This window comes from Hemibagrus wyckioides, linkage group LG13 (assembly GCF_019097595.1).
Source record: "Hemibagrus wyckioides isolate EC202008001 linkage group LG13, SWU_Hwy_1.0, whole genome shotgun sequence".
In the NCBI taxonomy this organism is placed as follows: Eukaryota; Metazoa; Chordata; class Actinopteri; order Siluriformes; family Bagridae; genus Hemibagrus; species Hemibagrus wyckioides.
The window spans coordinates 26,212,759-26,234,114 of record NC_080722.1 but is presented as its reverse complement, the minus strand read 5'-3'; the positions used below and the strand labels follow the sequence as shown (position 1 = coordinate 26,234,114).

General features: G+C 41.0%; 2 protein-coding genes across 22 annotated transcripts in view; both read left to right on the top strand.

Annotated features, from left to right (window-relative positions):
* Positions 1-4,338, top strand: part of ank3b (ankyrin 3b) — a 160,342-nt gene extending 156,004 nt beyond the window's left edge. For all 21 annotated transcript variants that reach the window (XM_058406126.1, XM_058406127.1, XM_058406123.1 and 18 more), the window contains 5 exons: positions 148-234; positions 1,250-1,333; positions 1,438-1,593; positions 1,934-2,012; positions 3,016-4,338. In XM_058406126.1, the coding sequence (XP_058262109.1) occupies positions 148-234; positions 1,250-1,333; positions 1,438-1,593; positions 1,934-1,993 (387 nt within the window). In that variant the 3' untranslated portion in view covers positions 1,994-2,012; positions 3,016-4,338. The remainder of the gene's footprint in view (positions 1-147; positions 235-1,249; positions 1,334-1,437; positions 1,594-1,933; positions 2,013-3,015) is intronic.
* Positions 4,339-7,484: 3,146 nt separating this feature from the next.
* On the top strand, positions 7,485-19,689 carry ccdc6b (coiled-coil domain containing 6b). Its single transcript, XM_058406242.1, has 9 exons — positions 7,485-7,795; positions 11,678-11,827; positions 13,765-13,893; positions 15,586-15,689; positions 16,370-16,530; positions 17,330-17,486; positions 17,602-17,702; positions 18,205-18,326; positions 18,776-19,689. The coding sequence occupies exons 1-9, from the start codon at positions 7,538-7,540 to the stop codon at positions 18,941-18,943; spliced, it is 1,350 nt and encodes a 449-aa protein (XP_058262225.1). The 5' UTR covers positions 7,485-7,537; the 3' UTR covers positions 18,944-19,689.
* Positions 19,690-21,356: the final 1,667 nt, after the last annotated feature.

Here is a 21,356-nt window from a genome sequence, read left to right as displayed (position 1 = left end):
ACGAGACCCAGAATATTAAATGAACTCAAACACAACAGGTAATAGATGTAGTGAATGTAATGGTGTAAATTAATATGAGATGGAATTTGTGGTCTAAAGTAGGAGTAAGGGCTCTGGGTCAAACAAAATATACTGAACTGCTTTCAGCAGGAAGCACATAGAGACAATGAGTCCAGTACTGATGAGGAACACACAGTCACCACCAGGGTGTATCGACGGAGGGTGATTCTGAAGGTACTTGGTGTTACTAGTGCAGGTTGTGCAGTGCTCTTTGTGTGTGTGTGTGCTTATTTATGTACGTTTGGGCATGGAGTGATGCTTTTCCATTATATCTTTCTTCATCAGTTATCACATCATCTTTTTTGTCTCTATCTTTTGTATCTATCCTGTCCTATCATTCCAAGGCCAGTTATTTAGCTCATCATACATCTCATTCAGGGCACTTAGATCACTTCCTGTGAATCCTTCACACAGAATTCTGTACATATACCTGTATCCGGAGGATGTAATTAATTAGTAATTATGGTTGATTAATTAACATTCAATTAACATTCTCTGTAGAGGTTTCTTCACAATGTGTCTTCACATTGTTATTAATGTTATTTTATGTTTGTTATTTTTTTATTAAGTAACCTAAATAAATGATTGTTTACTGTAAGCACTTGTTGTAGTGTTGTGGCCACTTAAGTTGGGATAGATCATTAGTAGGTCACACCACTTACATGTAGGCAGTACTTACCCCCTAAAAAAATACTCATAGTGGAAAAGAGCACTTTTGTATTTAGACAGATAAAAAAAAAAAAAAAAGGCAAAACCCCGAGCCTTATAATGGACTCTGTTGTAATAAATCTATCTGGACATGTTATAGATACAGTTTTGTTCAGATGGAGAGAATAAAATGATATATAAAGTAAGAATTACATTATCCCACACCGTTATTTAAAACTAATCCAGTCTGAATAGGCCTTCAGTCACTGCCTGTATGCTGATTGAATACATTTTGACATAGGTAATACCACTGTTTTTTTAGATGTAGGTATTTCCATTTATTCACAGCTTCTTTTCTGTCAATCAAACTGATGTCAGATGTCACACACAGCCAGTGGTTGTGAAATTACCAGTGAAAAATTCCTGGTCACCTTCTGCTTTATGGAACTGTTTGTGGCTTGCACAAGTCCTGCGTGTCTGTATGAGCATGTCGCTGCTTATGAATACACGAGTAAGTGTCTTTATACATCTTCCTCAATAGGGTGATCAGGCCAAAAACATTCCTGGTGAGTCAGTCACAGAGGAGCAGTTCACAGATGAAGAGGGAAACATTGTCACCAGAAAAGTAACCTTGCAAAATCAGCCATTTGTCACATTTCCATCTGTGTGTGTATTCCGTCCAGCTGCAGATGTGTGAGAAGCACATTGTTTGGTATGACTTTCTCTCAGGTTATCCGGAAAGTGGTGCGTCGTGTGCCCGGAAAAGATGAGAAAGGGAAGAAGAAGAGGAGCAGGCGCTCCAGACAGGCCGCTAGGGCCGAGCAGCCTGCTGAGGAGGAAGAAGGGCCCTCTAAGAGCCCTGAGGGCCTGGGTGAAAACTCTGAGGTTGGGATGGTGTGCTGTGTGTAGGCTTGATCATTTCCACTGAAGTTAAAAGCGCTTGCGTGTGACTCACACCTAAGTCTTAGATGCTTGTGTGGAATAATATATAAACAAATGCGATGGTTACGTTCCTTCACCGAGTCGCCAGCTCACATTGTTGCGCTATTTTTTTTTTTTTTTAGAATTAGCATGTAATTAGCACTACCTGCTCGAGTGTGTCGGTATCGTTTCCAGGTTTTCAGCAGCTTGCATCCTCCAGGAACTGATACATGGCCTAACCTCTGGATGAAGGGATAAATAAAGATTCTAACAGCCTCGCCATCTCTTTCTTTCTCTCCTGCAGGTCGGAGAGGGAGACAAGAAGAAAGAAGGGAGACAAAGAGGAAAGAAGGGTCAATCGTAACGGTCACATGTGCTATCTGGTATGTCATACAGAGTTGTGCTAGATACTGTTGAATGTATAAACACCGGCTGCACATCCTTGCTTTGTAACCGTTCCTTTCTTTGCAGCAGAACTGAAATGTAGTCGCAACCGCTATACAGCTGCCACATTGTTCTCTGGCACACAGTACAGTGACCTGATCACTAGAGAATGCTTTGAAGGCCTTGAAATTCTGTGCGCTCACCATGCAAGCAGCCAGATTCATGTGTTTCGTAAAAACACAGTGGGTCAAATATCTAAATCTCAGTATTTACTGTTTTAAACAGCCAGCCAGCCATTTTCTATTCCAGGGGAACCAGTGGATAGGGTTCGGTCAAACGAGAGGTATTTGGTCTTCTCAGTGACGGTACTAGCTTGTTATTCACTGCTAATGACCCTAATTGGGAATGATCTGCTGGAGCCTATCCCAGCACCCATTGGGTGAAAGGCAGGGGTACGCCCTGGACAGGTCACCAGTCCATCACAGGGCCACACATATAGACAGACAACCACACACACTCACACTAACTTTAGAATTACCAATCAACCTAATGTACATGTTTTTGGACTGTGGGAGGAAACTGGAGTAAACCCACGCAGGCACGGGGAGAACATGCAAACTCCACACAGAAAGGCCCCTGCCTGTTCGAACCCAGGATTCAAACCCAGGACCCATACCTTCTTACTGTGAGGCAACAGTGCTGACCACTAAGCCACCGTGCTGCCCTACTTTACACACAACCATTTATTTAAAAAAATACCATAAAACCAGTGTATAGGGTTCAGTCATACGAGAGGTATTTGATCTTCTCAGTGACGCCGCTAGCTTGCTGAGCAGAGATCCGCGTTTCTGTGAAGCATTGTGTAGCAGTGTTTATTTATTAACAGCGCTATACAAATAAAATAATAATAATGGAATTGAATCCAACATGCCTTTAACATGCTCTCTCTCTCTCTCTCTCTCTTGCTCTCTCTCTCTCTGATGTGTTGTGTTCCTTTGCTAGAGATCTGAACTTGTTTCATCATTGTTTTCCTGGGAAAAGGATCACTGGAAACGCAACGCAGGAGATCAGGACAGGGGATTGTGCGTCTGCAGCCTTTACATAAACGCATGGTTTTTAGGAAGAGGACTTTATGATTTCGCATGAGCATGGAAAACCTCCGACTTTCTGTCAACGACACAAAGCATCTGATCGGTGCCAGGAAATGACACGTTAGCTCAAGACTGTTGGTGGCATGAAGCTTCTTCTGCGCCTTACGTTGGAGGAGTGCCAGCGACCACAAAAACCGGCACTGAAGCGTTTCCATGACCAAAGATGGTACAAAGAGCATTGTGGACTGACAGAAAATGTTTTTAAAAACACCTTCTACACTCGCCTTACTTTTTCTCCCCCCCTCTCGGACTAGTGTCGGCTGTATAATGCTGTTTTTAAAGATCCTGTACATAAACCAGAACTGTATAAATTCTAAAGTAGCTCACTAAAATCGTGAATGCACTGGGTTTAGACGGCGCGTGTCGGAATGAGAAACGAAAGGAAAGGAATGCTGATATTAATTCCGGATTTAAAGATCAATTTTGGGGAGTGACTCCAGGTTGTAATTACACAAAGAAAAAAAAATAGAGAACTTTTTACACGAGAAAAAGTTTGCTTGATTTCAACAGAGTACCTTTTCTTTTTAAGCATACCACAATAATGACAAAATGACATAGCTGCAGTTGTGTTAAAAGATTTACTCAGAATAACTAATATTTTGATGCATGTGATTCACCTTCTTTTTGATTTGTTTCCTATCTACATAACCAGAGGTGTGGTAAATGTTCTATCTGTGTGCACACTCATAGCCTTGGTATTTGTCACTAATACTGTTTTATAAAGACACCACTGTACCACAACAGACTCACAGGAAGTGAATGGACACGATCGAAGATCTTGCAGCTAAAGTTTTCCTATGCTATGCAGTCACAGAGAGAGAGAGAGAGAGAGAGAGAGAGAGAGAGAGAGAGAGAGAGTAAACTGGCACACCGTTCAATTTTAACCAGTCTCATGTGTATTAGCACTAAGAGGTCTTTCTGTAAGCCAAGCGTTTGTAACCATCCTAACAGTGTATTACTAGGTTCCAAGGCTGCTGTGGTCATAAGGGGCATTTTTTAATTTTGGTTTGGTGAAATATTTCCTTATGTTGAATATACTCAAAAGAAAAGAGAGAGAGAGAGATCACCTTCAGGTATTCATTGAATGATCTGGTAACAAACTTGTATGAGAAACCATACACTGGATGATTGAATTAATTATTTAAGCATAAAATAAATTGTGTTCAAACTCAAACTGTGATTCCCTCTTTTATCTGTATGAAGACGGAAGAAGAAGATGGGGGACTTTATGCCAAGACTAGATAAATATTCTATCTATCTATCTATCTATCTATCTATCTGTCTGTCTGTCTGTCTGTCTGTCTGTCTGTCTGTCTGTCTGTCTGTCTGTCTGTCTATGCACACACACATTAATTCTCCATAAATTTGGGAAATTAACACCATTCACCATTCATTTAGGAAATAAATTCTTTTTTCATGAAGAAAAACATAACATGCCATTTCTTTGTTTAACACACACACACACACACACACACACACAAACACTGTCATCTTATAAGCTAAGAGGAATATAATTTGCTTCTCATTTGAATATCGTTTTCACAGCTGAGTTCACTGTGGTGAAGTTGACCTAAAACCCTTAAACTTCCCATTATTCTTCTATTCTGAGAAGGACAGCGAATGGACACATCATCACATGTCACATGTCACACACACGAGTTGTGTAACGCAGAACGTGTGTCAGATTCGTAAGACTTGCTCTCACTACCCCTTAAAAAACATCTAACCAGTCTAGATGCTCACCAATCTGCAGGTCCTGTGTTCTGAACATTACTCAACATTGAGTTTTTTACACTACGCTTCCACGCTAACATAAAGCAGTATCAGAAATGTATTTGGACTCTACATGCACCTACAGAATGGGATTTGGTTCCAGTCTCCTTTAAGAGATGATGAACTGCAGGTCTGCACAGTCCACACTGCAGTGGTCCACTTGTTTACTGCAAGACGAGCAGAATGATCCTTTCACAATCACAGAAGCATTATTAAAAAATGTCTACTCTGTGCAACTATTGTGATCCTGCAGCAGTCTCTTTTCTTGTCTCAAGAACTGCAGCAGTTCTTGTTTTGTTAGATAACTAGCTAAAATTGGCTCTACATTTATATTGCCAAAAGTATTGGGACACCCCTCCTAATCAGTGAGTTCAGGTGTTGTTTTTCAGGGGTTGGACTCGGCCCCTTAGTTCCAGTGAAAGGAACTCTTAATGCTTCAGCTTCATACCAAGACATTTTGAACAATTTCATGCTCTTTGTGGGAACAGTTTGGGGATGACCCCTTCCTGTTCCAACATGACTGCACACCAGTGACCAAAGCAAGGTCCATAAAGACATGGATGAGTGAGTTTGGTGTGGAGGAACTTGACTGTACAGAGTCCTGACCTCAACCCCATAGAACACCTTTGGGATGAATTAGAGTGGAGACTGTGAGACAGACCTTCTCGTCCAACATCAGTGTCTGACCTCACAAATGTGCTTCTAGAGGAACGGTCAAAAATTCCCATAAACACACTCCTAAACCTTGTGGAAAGCCTTCCCAGAAGAGCTGAAGCTGTTATAGCTGCAAAGGGCGGGGCAACTCCATATTACATTCATGTGCATGGAAAAGTAGACGTCCTAAAACTTTTGCCAACATAGTGTATTTGAAACCATTTGTTCAGTAAATAGTCATGTGTTTATTCAGCAAACGCATGCGTTGGAAGCAGTATGTCTGTAAGTCTGTACCCACAGTCAGATGAACAGTGACTCAACTTTAACTGATGACGATGAAGATCTGGACCACAGACGTCACCGGTCATCTGCTCACACAATCGTCCCTTTGAATCTATACATTTGTTATTCGTCTAATCAAGATATATCTTTAGCCATTCCAGATAAGATTTAAGGCGTCAAAATGTTTTTAAGAGGAACACGGAAAATGGAAGACAATGCAATAAATACAATTTCATCATAGGAAATGTCCAAAAATAGAGCCATAAAGCACTGGCATGAAGAGCTGATGATGCAGTGGGGTCAGGAGGAAGGAAAAGCAGAAGAAATGTTGACATTTTTGTTAACACTGCAGTTGATTTTGTAATAATATAGATGCTACAAACATATATACTACACTTATAGTCATATATCAGTAAATGAAAGTCATATTTCAATTTCATTAGCAGTTCAAGCAGCTCTCACCACCATGGCCTGGGTTTCAGTTCCTGAGCAGGGATCCAACCCAGACATTGAGGGGTTAATATTCAGAGAAGGTTTCAAAGACTGGATAAAATGGGGAGGGTTGCATCATGAAGGGCATGCGGTGTAAAATCTGCCCCAAAATCAAAGATGAGGCTCGGATGGTCCTGTGGTGACGCAGAACAGGGAGTGGCTGAAGGACAACAATATCAGCATATAAACAAAATAGTGTTCACATAGAATGGTAAAAAGTGGTTTTGTTATATGAAAGTAAGATATGAGTTGCTGTCTGTCTCTGGGCAGGCTGTGATACCTCAGACTCACCGTTAGCAGAGGTGAAGGTCCTGTAGTCAGAGCGTCAATTAATTTACAGGATCATTTTCAGCATCTTAATGAGCTATTAATCTAAACCTCAGGTGTGAACTCATCACCTGAACGTACAGTTCACCGTCTTTCGGCTGAAACGATCACTACCACAAAGGAAGAGGCAGCCATTTCAGTTCAGCTTTAAAAACATGTCTGGCTTTTGAGGAACCATAGCAGATGGACAAGTCTTGCACCTTTTAGCACTTTTCAAAGCTCATGATAAGTTTCAGCTGCTAGACCGTTTATGAAGAAAACAAAGCAACTTACATAGTAAGAAAGCTAAAGATAATTATGGTTTGGATCAACTGTCCTGGTACCTGGTGTCTGCAGCCCAAGCTGGATTTTTTCGGCAGGATAGATACTGAGCATTAGTCTGCTAAATTATATTATTTTATTTGATCATTTTACAGCACATATGCGCTTTACAGATCAGTGAGCACCGAAATGAAGATTATATTGATTACTGGATGTTCCTAAGCTTGGAAAGCTTTGATCAGCTTTAAGTTTAATTGTTGCTTCCAAAGTTGTCCGGAAGAGGTCGCTGTATCCCGTTAGTCTCCATCCTCCACTTCACTGTTTTTTTCCCCAATCGCTTTGCGTCAATTCACGCCTCCTGCACTGTGATTGGTTGTGGTTGTGAGTAGTGCACACTGAGACGCATATACGCCTATCAGACAGGCTCTGCTGACATTCCTAGCCACTCACATCACTTATAATAAGGTAGGAGGCGGGGCTTGTTATTGAATGCGGGTGGGAAGAGGAAAGAAGGAAACAGTAGAGAATGACGCTGCTGAGCTACACTTTGCTGCTACTGCCAGTCTCAGAGGCTCACAGTGATCATGGCGGACAGCGCGAGTGAGAGTGACACTGATGGAGCGGGCAGCAGCTCGGCTACTCCCCAGTGCTCCACTTCTTCCTCTTCCAGCAAACAGCAGGGTTTCATGATTTCCCCGTTTCGTCTCGAGGAGCTGACAAATCGCCTGGCGTCGCTGCAGCAGGAGAACAAAGTGCTAAAGATCGAGCTGGAGACGTTCAAACTCAAGTGTAAAGCCTTGCAGGAGGAGAACCGAGACCTGCGCAAAGCCAGCGTCACCATCGTAAGTGCAGCAGAGGGGACAGATCACTGGTCAGTTCACGATGTATTGACGATTGACCATCGATGGTTTCACCTGAGGCTGCTCTCCTGTCTGGTGCTAGGCGTGTCGAGCTGGAACGCAGTCTGGCTAACTATTTTGTTTTGCTAGGTAGCACGCGCCACAGCTAGCTAATGTTATTTACCTCAGGTGTAGGCTAGGTTAGCTTGACATTCCTGTCACGTGTGGACATGACGACGTTCTTCGCTCGTGCTAACTCATTAAATAATAATAATAATAATAATAATAATAATAATAATAATAATAATAATAAATATATATTAGCTGCACAGATAACTCATGTTCTGAGCTCATGTTCATTGAGCTACCTAGCCGAAAAATGGCATAACGTCGCATTATTAACAGTTTTAAAGCACTAAATTATGTCTCAGGTGATCTGAGTGGATTTTCTTCTGTTTTATAGTGTTGTGCATCTGTTAGCATGGAGGATTGTTAGGCCTTAGCCAGGCTGTAGGTCAGATAAATGCTCTGAATAACAGATTTTAGGAAATGACAAAATCCCTAAATATATATCAAGGAGGGGGGCGTTGACGAGATTTATTTAAAAATGGAATAATTATAAATAAATCATTTGGTGTTTCTTAATAGTAGAGCCTGTCATTGCTGTTAAAATGAAGCCCTATTTGGACTGGATTAGTTTACCTCAGGAGATTATTACGTTTGGGATTTTAGTCAGATGTTTTGTGTATATTCTTTCTAAATGAAACGTTCTGGAGGATCCCAGACAGTTCTAGAAACAACCTGATATCAATATAAACCATTTTCAGATTAATATACTAATAAAACAAAACATTATGTCATGTTGGGAAAGAGGTTTAGCATTTTTTCTCCTCCATATAAAAACATGTCTCTTTTGCATTATTTCCTGTCTTAAAAATTAACTGTCTTGGAGTAAAAATTTAGAATGCACAGAAGGTATGTCCGGCGCTTTCTGTGTGACCTGTTATGGACGCTAGGGACAGCACACAGTCTGTTAAGTCTGAGGGGGCTGTGTTCAGAGCAAAAGTGGTCATATTTTGTTAATCAGTAGTCTGAAATTCGTCTCTCGTTGCCGTGGCCGGGGTTCGAGTCCCGGGCAGGATGCTAACCCAGGAAGAGTTAACTCTCGGTGCCGGTCCCAAGCCCAGAATTAATGGGAGGGTTGTGTCAGGAAACCTGTGCCAAATCAAAACATGTGGACCAAATGATTCGTGATAGATAGATAGATAGATAGATAGATAGATAGATAGATAGATAGATAGATAGATACTTTATTCACCCCAATGGGAAATTTACAACTTCCAGCAGTATCCACAAACATGGGTAATAAGGCATGTAATAAATGCTAAAACATATTGCATACTAATTTACTTACTAACTTGCCGACCCCAAACAGGGAGAACCAGAAAGAAGAAGAACAACAGCAACTAGTCTGAAATTCGGAACAGTCTTTAAAATACTAGACTTCATTTATCAGGTAACAGATTAAAAAGCTGGCATTGAGCATCATACACAAAACACCTGAGTATCGCCACAAACCTGCTTATCAGAGTCACATGACACATGTAAACAAACCCGGGTGACCAGGAGGAGCTCGGTCAGTGTTGATCCTACTCTCTAGTCTTTAAAAACTTTTTAAGATGAAGTTTGTTTGTTCTGTCAGCACAAAAATCCAGCTTATTCACTGTTATTTCAGCTTTAGCATAGGAATAATCATCCTTAAAGTTCTCAATGTAATGTGAACAATACTCTATACTGCCAAAAGGTTTGGGACACCCCTCCAAACCATTGAATTCAGGGGTTGGGCTCGGCCCCTTAGTTCCAGTGAAAGGAACTCTTTATGCTTCAGCTTCATACCAAGACATTTTGGACAATTTCATGCTCTTTGTGGGAACAGTTTGGGGATGACCCCTTCCTGTTCCAACATGACTGCACACCAGTGACCAAAGCAAGGTCCATAAAGACATGGATGAGTGAGTTTGGTGTGGAGGAACTTGACTGACCTGCGCAGAGTCCTGACCTCAACCCCATAGAACACCTTTGGGATGAATTAGAGCAGAGACATGAAATTGTCCAAAATGTCTTGGTATGAAGCTGAAGCATTAAGAGTTCCTTTCACTGGAACTAAGGAGCCGCGCCCAACCCCTAAAAAACAACACCTGAACTCAATGATTTGAAACTTTTGGCAATATAATGTATATTTTAAAGGCCTTTTTCATTTTACTGGACCTTATGAGAGCTGGACAGCCTATATATATATAATAGAGAGAGAGAGAGAGAGACCCAGGGAAGTTCCTCTCACAGCATGGAGTGTTTATCATCATAATCTCATGCGTCATTTTGACAGCTTTAGGTGACGATAAATGGCCTCCGGATGTAAAGACTCTCCCTGAGATGCGTCCATTGATCATATGCAACCTGAGCCAGCCAAAACACACTTCTAATAAAGGTCACAGCGATCAGTCCGTATGGATTAATATGAGGTGTGTTGTGTACACGGTGCACACACTCCATTGTGTGTATGGAGACTGAGATCTCTAATTACATGCAAATCCATTCTCTACACCATGGTGGTGTTTGAGTAATACATAGAGCTGTCTGTCAGAGAACCGCGGTCACTTTGGATCATATTACAACATATCTGACCCAGCTTCCCTATAGAGTGAATATGATTAGAGATTTGCATCATAGATCAGTTTTAATAGGCATGAAGAATAATGCACTGTGAGACGGCACTGTGATGCCAGATGTGTCTTTTTTTTTTTTTGCTCCCCAAAGGTTATTTTGCACATGGACAGCTTTGTGTTTTGCCGTCAAATATAAATATATATGTGATGGTTTAAAGGAGAACTGAAACTGTAGCCCAGGTGGAGAAGGTTCATCAACATGGGAGAATGTGTTCTCGGTGTTAGTGACATTTCAGACACCGGATTGTGGAGAGATGGAAAACCATAAAGTTCAACACACCTTTACTAAACACAGAGGAGTGAAAGAAAAGAAAGAGATAGAGATAGAAGGGTTAAGGAAGGAATGAAAAAAGAATGAGATAGAAGCATTAAAGATAGAAAGAACAAAACAAGCATGGAAGACAGAAAGAACAAGAAAGGAGCATTAAAGAAAGAATGACACAGAAGGGTTAAAGAAAGAAAGAAAGATACAAGAGCAAGGAAAAAAAGAAAGAGATGAGCATGAAAAGAAAGAAAGAGAAATGAGACAGGAGCATGAAAGAAAAAAGAAAGAAAGAAGGAAGGAGACAGGAGCATGAAAGATAGAGAGAAAGAAGGACACAGAAGAGAAATAAAGAAAGAAGGAGACAGGAGCAAGAAAGAAGGAAGGAGACAGGAGCATGAAAGAAAGAGAGAAAAAAGGAGACAGGAGCATGAAAGAAAGAGAGAAAAAAGGAGACAGAAGAGAAATAAAGAAAGAAGGAGACAGGAGCAAGAAAGAAAGAAAGAAAGAAAGAGAAAGAAAGAATAGAGGGAGACAGAATAGTAATAAAGAAAGGAAGAAAGAGACAAGATCATGAAAAGAAAGAGAAATGAGAAAGGAGCAAGAAAGAAAAAGAGACAGGAGCATTAGAGAAAGCCCCAGACTGTCCTGCAGAAGTGTCATGATGTTGACTGGGACATGATTTCAGCTTGGTCATCATGTGTTCGCCGGACACACAGCTCATGATAATGTTAAGAGTGTGTCCGCTTCATCATTGTGGACACGGTGTGCTGGGTAACGGTCATGTCCTGGACTCTTTAATTACACATGTCCATATTGTGTGTGGGTTTTATTCATTTGACAGCACTCTTCTGAGACTTGTAAACCTCTCTCTCTCTCTCTCTCTCTCTCTCTCAGCAAGCCCGAGCAGAACAAGAGGAGGAGTTCATCAGCAACACGCTGTTTAAGAAGATCCAAGCTTTACAGAAGGAGAAGGAAACTCTTGCTGTCAATTATGAGAAGGAAGAAGAATTCCTCACAAATGACCTCTCTCGCAAACTTATGCAAGTAAGTGCTGAACTTTGGCCGAGTCCAGAAACAGCCGAGGACTCACCACGTCCTGACCTGTCCAGCACTTTTTCTGTGAATGTATCAGTAAACCTGTGCGCTGTAGTAAAGTCTTCAGATGTCCCGATGTGATATTTTTGTCACCTAACCCAGCCCTACTCCTGACCCACCTAGCTTATCTGGAGTAACTAGGTCACTCCAGATGAAAGAAGCTTCTCCACTTCGTTATGCAGCTGTGAAACAATGTCTTTATCTGCTCTAACTTCATTTAGGGGTTCTGTAATTACATGCACAACGAATCAGGTGACCTGGCAACAACACTCGAGGCATAAACCATCCGGACCGGTTCTGATTGTAGAGTGCCAAAATCGAACAAAACAAACACGGAGGCTCCAGAACCATTCCGCTTCGTCCTTCTTATCATATCTGCGTCATAAACCTCGTCGATCTGAAGCTTCTCATTTCAGAAACTTGCCTGTGTGTGCATGCATGCGTGTGTGTGTGTGTGTATGCGTGTGTGTGTGTGTACATGTACAGAGCTGTGGAAAAATGTCTGCAGGAGGAAACCAGGTGAATGTTCTATCAATGAAAAGAATATCAGTGTGGTTTATAAATGGGCTGAAAAGATTATTTATTTTTAAAATAAAGGATCGTAAAAATGATATAAATATTTTTATTTAGTCTCAGTTTTATTGCTGTGTGAAATTGACACTGCCGTGGTTTTTAAAAAATAACGGTGAAAGTCTAATTTTTATGTTGGCTTGAAAAAGCCAGAGACGGTTTTCCTGTAGAGCCACGCCCCAAAATTAGCAAAATGGCAAAACTACTGCAACATACACATAACGTATCAAAACACTCGGGTCGGGACCCTATCTGTCTGCTCTCCACCAAATGTATTGCCACTGAATCTCCCCACTCTCTACTTGCTTCATCAAGCCAACATCAGAGTTTGTCGCGATGATCTTTAAAAATGTAGTTGTTATTGTTGTACATGTGATGAGTTAGGAAGAACACACATTGCACTCTCAGTGACGAGACAGTGAGACACGCAAGTGAAGTTCCACTGCTTCCTGAAGTCTGCTGTTCCACTTACACCACAGCAATCTGCCCACAATTACTGTGTTTAATTTATGAATGATTTAATTATTAATGAATGATATGTTCTGCTTTATAGTTAGGATTAAAGTTAATGTTGTTCCTTCCTGTTGTCACTTGTGGTGTTCTGCGATAATTCCCTCACCAGCTTTCCTTCCTCTTTCTGTCTGTCTCTCCCTTACCCCCTCTCTCTCTGTCTGCCCCTCCTCTCTGTCTGTCTGTCTCCCTCTCTCTGTCTCTCTGTCTGTCTCTCTCCCTCTCTTTGTCTGTCTTTCTCCCTCTCTTTGTCTGTCCATCTCACTTCTTCTTTGTCTCTCTCTCTCTCTCTCTCTCTCTCTCTGTCTCTCTCTCACTCAGCTTTCATCTGAGGACAGTGTAAGTGTAGGAACGGCTGTAAGCTTAGCGATGATTATTTTGCTCTATTACATGCGATACCTCAGACATCAGAGCAGAACCAGGACTGTTGGTCACCATGTCCAGACAGCAGGTGTTCGGTCACCTCACTCTTGCTCCTGTATGAAATTCAAAAGCACTCTCTGTTTGTAATTTGCTTAAACGATGGCATTTTTGGCTGAAGTCTTACCAAGCCATTAGGTGGTGAGTCATATGCTTTCAGGGAACATTTTAAGAGGCTGGATGTTGTGAAGCTCTTTCCCAAGGTCACACTCAAAGCTTTCAGATGTTTGGTTTTTTTTTAAATGAAGTAGTTTAGAAGTTGTACAGAACCCGAGTGGTTTTCTTCCTCCTCATTGATGCGCAGCTGTCAACATGAATATTTCATAGAACTCTCTCTACAGTACTCCAGTCCTAAAATGTGTCTTATTTCTTCTCTTCTCTCTTAGCTTCAACACGAGAAAGCTGAGCTTGAGCAGCACTTGGAGCAGGAGCAGGAGTTCCAGGTCAACAAACTGATGAAGAAGATCAAGAAGTTAGAGAACGACACCATCTCCAAGCAGCTCACCTTGGAGCAGGTACACTCACAGTCTGGCTCATGAAGGATTCTGGTCCTGCTTGCTGATTGCAGCCTTCTCAAGCACCTTATTATATATATATATATAGGACCAAGGAAACCTTCAACACCTGTCTTCTTTCTTTCTTTCTTTCTTTCTTTCTTTCTTTCTTTCTTTCTGTCTGTCTGTCTCTCTGTCTTTCTTTCTTTCTTTCTTTCCCCTGTCTTCTTTCTTTCTTTCTCTCCCCTGTCTCTTTTCTTTCTTTCTTTCTCTCCCCTGTCTCTTTTCTTTCTTTCTTTCTTTCTTTCTTTCTTTCTTTCTTTCTTTCTTTCTTTCTTTCTTTCTTTCTTTCTTTCTTTCTCCTGTCTCTTTTCTTTCTTTCTTTCTCCTGTCTCTTTTCTTTCTTTCTTTCTCCTGTCTCTTTTCTTTCTTTCTTTCTCCTGTCTCTTTTCTTTCTTTCTTTCTTTCTTTCTTTCTTTCTTTCTTTCTTTCTCCTGTCTCTTTTCTTTCTTTCTTTCTCCTGTCTCTTTTCTTTCTTTCTTTCTTTCTTTCTTTCTTTCTTTCTTTCTTTCTTTCTTTCTTTCTTTCTTTCTTTCTTTCTTTCTTTCTTTCCCCTGTCTTCTTTCTTTCTTTCTTTCTCTCCCCTGTCTTCTTTCTTTCTTTCTTTCTTTCTTTCTTTCTTTCTTTCTTTCTTTCTTTCTTTCTTTCTTTCTTTCTTTCTCTCCCCTGTCTTCTTTCTTTCTTTCTTTCTTTCTTTCTTTCTTTCTTTCTCTCCCCTGTCTTCTTTCTTTCTTTCTTTCTTTCTTTCTTTCTTTCTCTCCCCTGTCTCCTTTCTTTCTTTCTTTCTTTCTTTCTTTCTCTCCCCTGTCTCTTTTCTTTCTTTCTTTCTTTCTTTCTTTCTTGTCTTGTTCATTTTTTTCCATCTCATTCCTTCACCCTTCACTAATCTCTGTGTGAAGTCTTGTGGTTTGTCCCAGTATGTGCTCAGATGGTTACATGACTGTTAATGTTTTTTTTCTGGTATCATCTACCTGTAGTTCCTCAACAGTGGTTTTCATCTTTTTTGTGTTTTGCTGCATGTTTCCAATAAAAATGCAGGTCAGATTACGTAACCCGATGGCCTCCACAGCTCCCCTGCGTGCCATATAACCGCTAATTCGTGTGTGTGGACTTGAGACTCAGCTCTGACTTGCACTTCGTCTGACACCCGCCTCCACAAAACCACAGCCTTATGTGCACGGGTTTAGTAGAAAGCGACACCCTGCAGCAAGTACATGAGTTGGGCTCAGATGATGGAATACAATCCATCTATCCATTGTCTATACCCACTTTATACCTAATTAGGGTCACAGGGATCTGCTGGAGCCTATCCCAGCACACATTGGGCGACAGGTCGCCAGTCCATCACAGGGCTGATGGAATACAATATCATTTTTAAAACATCTCCAGCTGACCAGTCTGTATCAGTGTCTTGTTAAGACCATCATTCTCAAATCTGATTGGTCAGACAGTGTTGATTAATTTTCTATAACAGCATTGCTCAGTAGTGGCTCTGTAACCAAGATCACAGGTTTATATTACTCCTCATCATTCACAGGGACATGTAGTGTAGGGTTGATCATAAAAACCTGTGTTTAAATAAACAAATAATGATGAGGACATGGTGAATGCGTTCTGCTTACAGACTCACTTTTTCTTTCTTTTTTTCCCCAGCTCAGACGAGAGAAGATCGACTTGGAGAACACGTTGGAGCAAGAGCAGGAGGCACTGGTCAACCGGCTGTGGAAGCGCATGGACAAACTGGAAGCTGAGAAAAGGTCCAGTTTCAGTTAATGCTTATTAATTGAGTAGAGTATTATTTAAAACCAAGACAGGTTAGTTATTTAAATAATGGTTAGTTGGTTTAAATAATAATAATACATAGAATTTTTTAATATATTAATAATAATAAAGGTAATATGAAACTGGGGGTTTTAATAATAATAATTTTTGATAAAAATAATAAAATGCGGGTTTAAATAATAATAATATTAATAACAATAATATTAAAACAGTAAAAAATATTTTAATATTTAAAATAGTGAAATATTTTTATTATGATTTATTTTTAGATATTAGCTGGTCATTCAAATAGGTTTGGTCCAAGCCTCAATAACAAATGTTTGCATAAATCTAATGACATTTATTCTTCTTAAATAAATTTAAATAAGAACTAAATAACAAAAAACTCTTGGGAAAATTTAGGGATGAATAGCTCTAATATTATTACATGTATTTAAATAATGTGCTTAATATTTGAAATGTAGATAAAACAAATCTCCACAGATTTATTAATTTATTTAACATCTAAAGCATTATTTAGATGTTAAAGCTTAATATTCTGGGATTTTAATGCTTTGTTCAAAATATAAATGCTGCCCTGATGTTTTAATCACACACACTTTAGCATGAAGTACAGTATCCTACTTATTGATGGTCCTGTGTCTCATCCATGTAGGATTCTTCAGGAGAAGTTGGACCAGCCGGTCTCCGCTCCTCCATCCCCTAGGGACATCTCCATGGAGATTGATTCCCCGGAGAACATGATGAGACACATCCGTTTCCTGAAGAACGAGGTGGAGAGGCTGAAGAAGAACCTGCGTACTGCCGAGCTCCAGCGTGAGTGTTGGAGCCCACTGAGGTCCATGTTCTCACTTCCTCATTTCACCAAGGCTTGTTTTGTAGGATAGATGTTTTTTTAGCTATCTGTTTGAGATATGATGAAATATAACACTTAAGAGGACTTTTACCCTCTAGTGACACTTTTACCCTCTAGTTTATGGACTGCTGATGTAGCAGTTTTCGGCCAGTGTCCACAAGATGGCACTGCATACAGTGAAATGAATCAGACGCTCGTTTTCCAGCGGACCACTCTGATGAGATCCTCAGCTTGGTTTCCTCACATGTTGCAGACGGGCACGATGAGGAACAGACATTATGCCAAAGATGAAAATTTATTTAGATCCCTGACAACTATCAGCATCTCCTTTTGTAAGAAACGCAAGGCTTGAGTAAGGACTCGCATGCTAATATTATTTTTAATCTGTCCAAACAAAGTGCAGGAGATTGCAAGATCATGTCCCAACAGGGAAAAAGCTTGGATGTCCATCTTTTTCTGTCCTTCTGAGTTTGTACAGACCACAGGATCCAAAGTGTAAAGCATTTAGTGCAGTCCTGGTTAAGGTTTTATTTTTCCGTACAAGCGATATGCAGTCTTGTTTTCTTATTTCCTGTAACACAGTAATGGCACTGGCGGTTAATCTGAAATATGTTTGTGTATAAACATATATGTGGGTACAAGTTGTTCAGTCCTGATTTGGTCTGTTGGAGATGCAGGTACATACCGGTCACGCACATAAATGCTACTTCCATTCTGATCTGCTTTGACTTGTTTCTGTATCTGCTGCTGTTCTCTCAGACACGGAGAAGCGAGCTCAGTACATTGAGGAGGAGCGGATCATGCGGGAGGAGAACATTCGGCTGCAGAGGAAGCTGCAGAGGGAGGTGGAGCGGCGCGAGGCTTTGTGCAGGCAGCTTTCTGAAAGCGAGTCCAGCCTGGAGATGGACGACGAGAGGTCTGGAGACCGTGGTTTTTCTTTACTCGTGAGCTTGTGTATCAATGCAGCACAAAAAAGAAGTGTCTCATGTTTTGCTATATAATTTTAACCCTCTAATCTGTTTTTTTAATAGATACTTTAACGAAATGTCGGCCCAAGGCCTTCGCCCTCGCACCGTGTCCAGTCCGATCCCTTACACACCCTCCCCAAGCTCTAGCAGACCCATATCTCCAGGTACACACACACCCTTCTCTTCCTGCTCCACTCCATTCCAGCTTAACCATGACTGCTTGTATGGTTTGTGCTATTTAAGCTTCTTTCCCCTGATTACCCCTCTTTGTAGAGACTGTGTTCAACATTATGGGAATATTTTACCCCATATCTTTAACTTTATGTGTAGCTTGTAGGTGTAACTATAGCATAACATTTTAATGGATTTTTTCTTCCGGTCAGTTTTAGTGGCTCCTCCTTCCAGTTTTTCATTCATTCTTGTTCTTTCGATCATGGATAAAGAGTTTTCCTGACAAACAAATATTGTCATTGTCTTGGCACCTTAATAAATTGATTTGTGCAGGTATTTTTTCTCTCTCTCTCTCTCTCTCTCTCTCTTTTTTGTATTTAGACCTGTCTGTATAAATCACCACCCTGTATATAGAAATTCAGCTCAGAAATGTCCAAAGCTCTTTAGCTTGTTTGTGTGATGTGATGTGAACAGTATTTGTTGTTCCTCTGGCAGGGCTGTCATATGCCAGTCACACAGTGGGCTTTACCCCTCCAGCCACACTGACCCGTGCAGGCATGTCTTACTACAACACGCCAGGCCTACACGTGCACGTGGGAGCCTCACATGGCATTGCGGTGAGTCACTACCATCAACCCCTCACAGCTTGTGTGTTTCATTTCCTCTAAACATCACCTGTAAAACCAGCACATTTTTAACTCCAGTACAAAGTGCTCTGAAAGTCTGTATGCTGACGAGCACACGCAGAGGATTGTGAATATGGATAAACTTCATCTGATCACGTTGGTGTGGATGGAAGGTGGATTTCTCTGGCTTCGTCTGAGAAACGAACTGCAGCGTCCATATAAATACTTGTTTACTGCCAGTCCATTCTTACTTATTTTTCTCCTTTTTCTGACCTGCTTGTCATGGTTTGTGTAACAGTGTTACTGTTCTGTTTTGCTTTGCATCCCAAAGTTAATCTCCTTTCACTAGTTGAACAACTTTCACATAATCTCTGAAATGCACTGCTTGAACCCAAGCCTCTTTTACATACTGCAATTGTTTTTCCGTTTTTCTCTGACAGAGGCCGTCCCCGAGAAGAAGCAACAGCCCAGATAAGTTCAAGCGCCCAACGCCACCTCCTTCCCCCAACACGCAAGCTGGAGCTCAGCCCGGACCCCCCCCTCCTCCTCCACCTCCTGCAGCACCAGCGCAGCAGCAGCCCGCAGCACCACAGTCCTCACAGCCATAATGCATGAGCTCAGCGTGGACTCAGACCAGAGTTACTGTATTCCCGCCAAGCCAAAGGCTTATCTATCCTATGTACATGGAGTCAGCATCTTCCTCTTGCACTGAGAATCAAATAGGCTTCACTGTTAATCTGTCTTGTGTTTTTTTTTTTTCTTTTGTTGTTGTTGTTGTTTTTATTTTTTGTCCCCCTAATTCGTTTTTGAATGCAGTTCAGCGGTCTTGTGGCATTGATTGCAACACTAAACCTGCTTGTATTTATTCCCCCGCCCCCCCACTAGAAGAAATCCTCTTCTTAAAAACAAATGCAGAAATGCTTATAGCAGAGAGCGTTAAAGGGAGCAAAAGAAATCGATTTCCTGTTAAGCCTCAGATTTCGGATTGAAGGATTTTTATCGTAACGCAAAAGTACTGAGAGAGTACTCTCATCCACTGTGCTCACAGAAAAGGAAGATATTTGAGAAATGTCTAGTGATTTATTGCATTTTTGCATTTAAACGAGTCTCCTAACAGCGAGACACTAGACACGTGCAGCTGGTCAGGTGCTGCCGAGAGCTGCTTTTATAGACGCTGGGAAAGTGCAGCTAATGGCTTTTAATGGATGCAGAAACGCAACCATGCACACTCGGTCAAATGACCAATTAGCCTGAGCAAAGAGCAAAGACTGCAGAGTCTGTTCAGATTGTGCCTATTGGCAAAAGATGCTTGTGGGGCAATAGAGGTTGTTTCGATCTAGATCAAAAAAATAAACATGCATGAAATGCAACCTGGGCTCACTAGGGAGATGAATTGCTTGATGCTTACACATGGTTGATTTTATTTATATATATATATATATATATATATATATAATATAAGCGTGAAAGCATTCTTTTTAGTGCAAAGGGAGAAAGAATGGTTTACTTTATATGCTGCTGTTGGTGTATCTGTCTAACTGTAAGCGTACTGATACACCACTTTTTCCTCTTCATGTGTTCGAACGAAATGCCTCGGACCAGGCAGAAGGGCAGAGGTGTGTACGTTGTTCTCGTACCCGGTTCACCTCCACCCACATCCTACTCTGAACAGTGTCTGTAAATGGTACCACTGTGACCCCCCCCCCCTCCACTCATTCACTCCTCCATAATGTATTCTCAAATATAGATGTGTGGATTTTTTTTTGTTGGGGGGGGGTTATGCTACACCTACAAAGTCTGTCACAAAGAGAACGTGTAAATAGTCATATTCTCTTTTTTGTAAGCTTTGCAAAATATTCCAGGACAGAGAAAACATTCATCGTTTTTGGAACCAATTAAAATTTTTCCCCTACGATTAGTATGTATCCGTGATCACGTCTTCGATCTTCTCGTCTCTGGCTGACCCAGGTTCTTATTCATTCGTACAGTCTGTTCCACCTTACCAAATAGCATTCAGTGAGTGCAGCTAAAAAAAATTAAATAAAGGCAGAACAAGAAAACACAGAGCACTTACCGTCTCTTGTGAAGAACGCTAATTTATTGCAGAATTACAGCAGATCAAAATGAAAATCAGATGGAATTACTGGTACTAAGCAGTTCCCTCGTGGTTAAGGCACAGATGTTTAAGTGAGGACACTCTACAGTGTCATGACCCCACCACCTCCTTCACCTCCACCACCACCGCTGTGTGTGTTGTGTATATAACACCAGCGTGGTGTTTGGGGAAACTGTCTCGATACAAAACCTGTTTGCAGTACATACGTGTATCGCTTTTCTCTCATCCTCTTCTGTGCCCCCCCCCCCACACACACACACAATATACGCAGTTCCTGGAAATCTACAGGGATTTTTCTTTTGTTAACCTTTTTATCATTTCAATGTAAATATTCGTTTTGTTGTGTAAAGGAAAAAAAAGAAAAAGAAGTCATTTGTTTTACCATGAGGTGTTGCAAAGACATTTCATGTTTGTGTTCAGATTTTACTAGAAGGTAAGATTTTGCTCGTTTTTGGTTGCATTGGCCATTTTCTTTCTTTTTAAGACAACTGAATGTAACGTTCGCTCATCTTTTACTGCTATCTTCAGTGGATGGAACACCTTTGAGCCTTAACTCACTGTGGTATTGCTAAATGTAAGCATTATCTAGCTTATCCCCACATCAAATAATTAAAGCCTTAATAATGTGGTTCCATTTGTCTGGACTTGATTGGATGTTCGTTAATAACCAGGTTTTCTTATTGCTGTAAAGATTCCTGAGATTAGTTCAGGCTAGGAGGAGGTAAGAACCCACACTGTGGCACGGTTGAACTTTTCAACATCGTTTTAAATGTCAGATGGCTATGCAGGGGGATGAGTTGTGCTTAGTGATGTCTTTTTTTCATGAAGCTTCTCTGGAAAGGGAGCTCTTGACCTTGCACTTGACCTTGGAGTAGTCCTGGGTGCTGGCACCACTCCATTCTGAA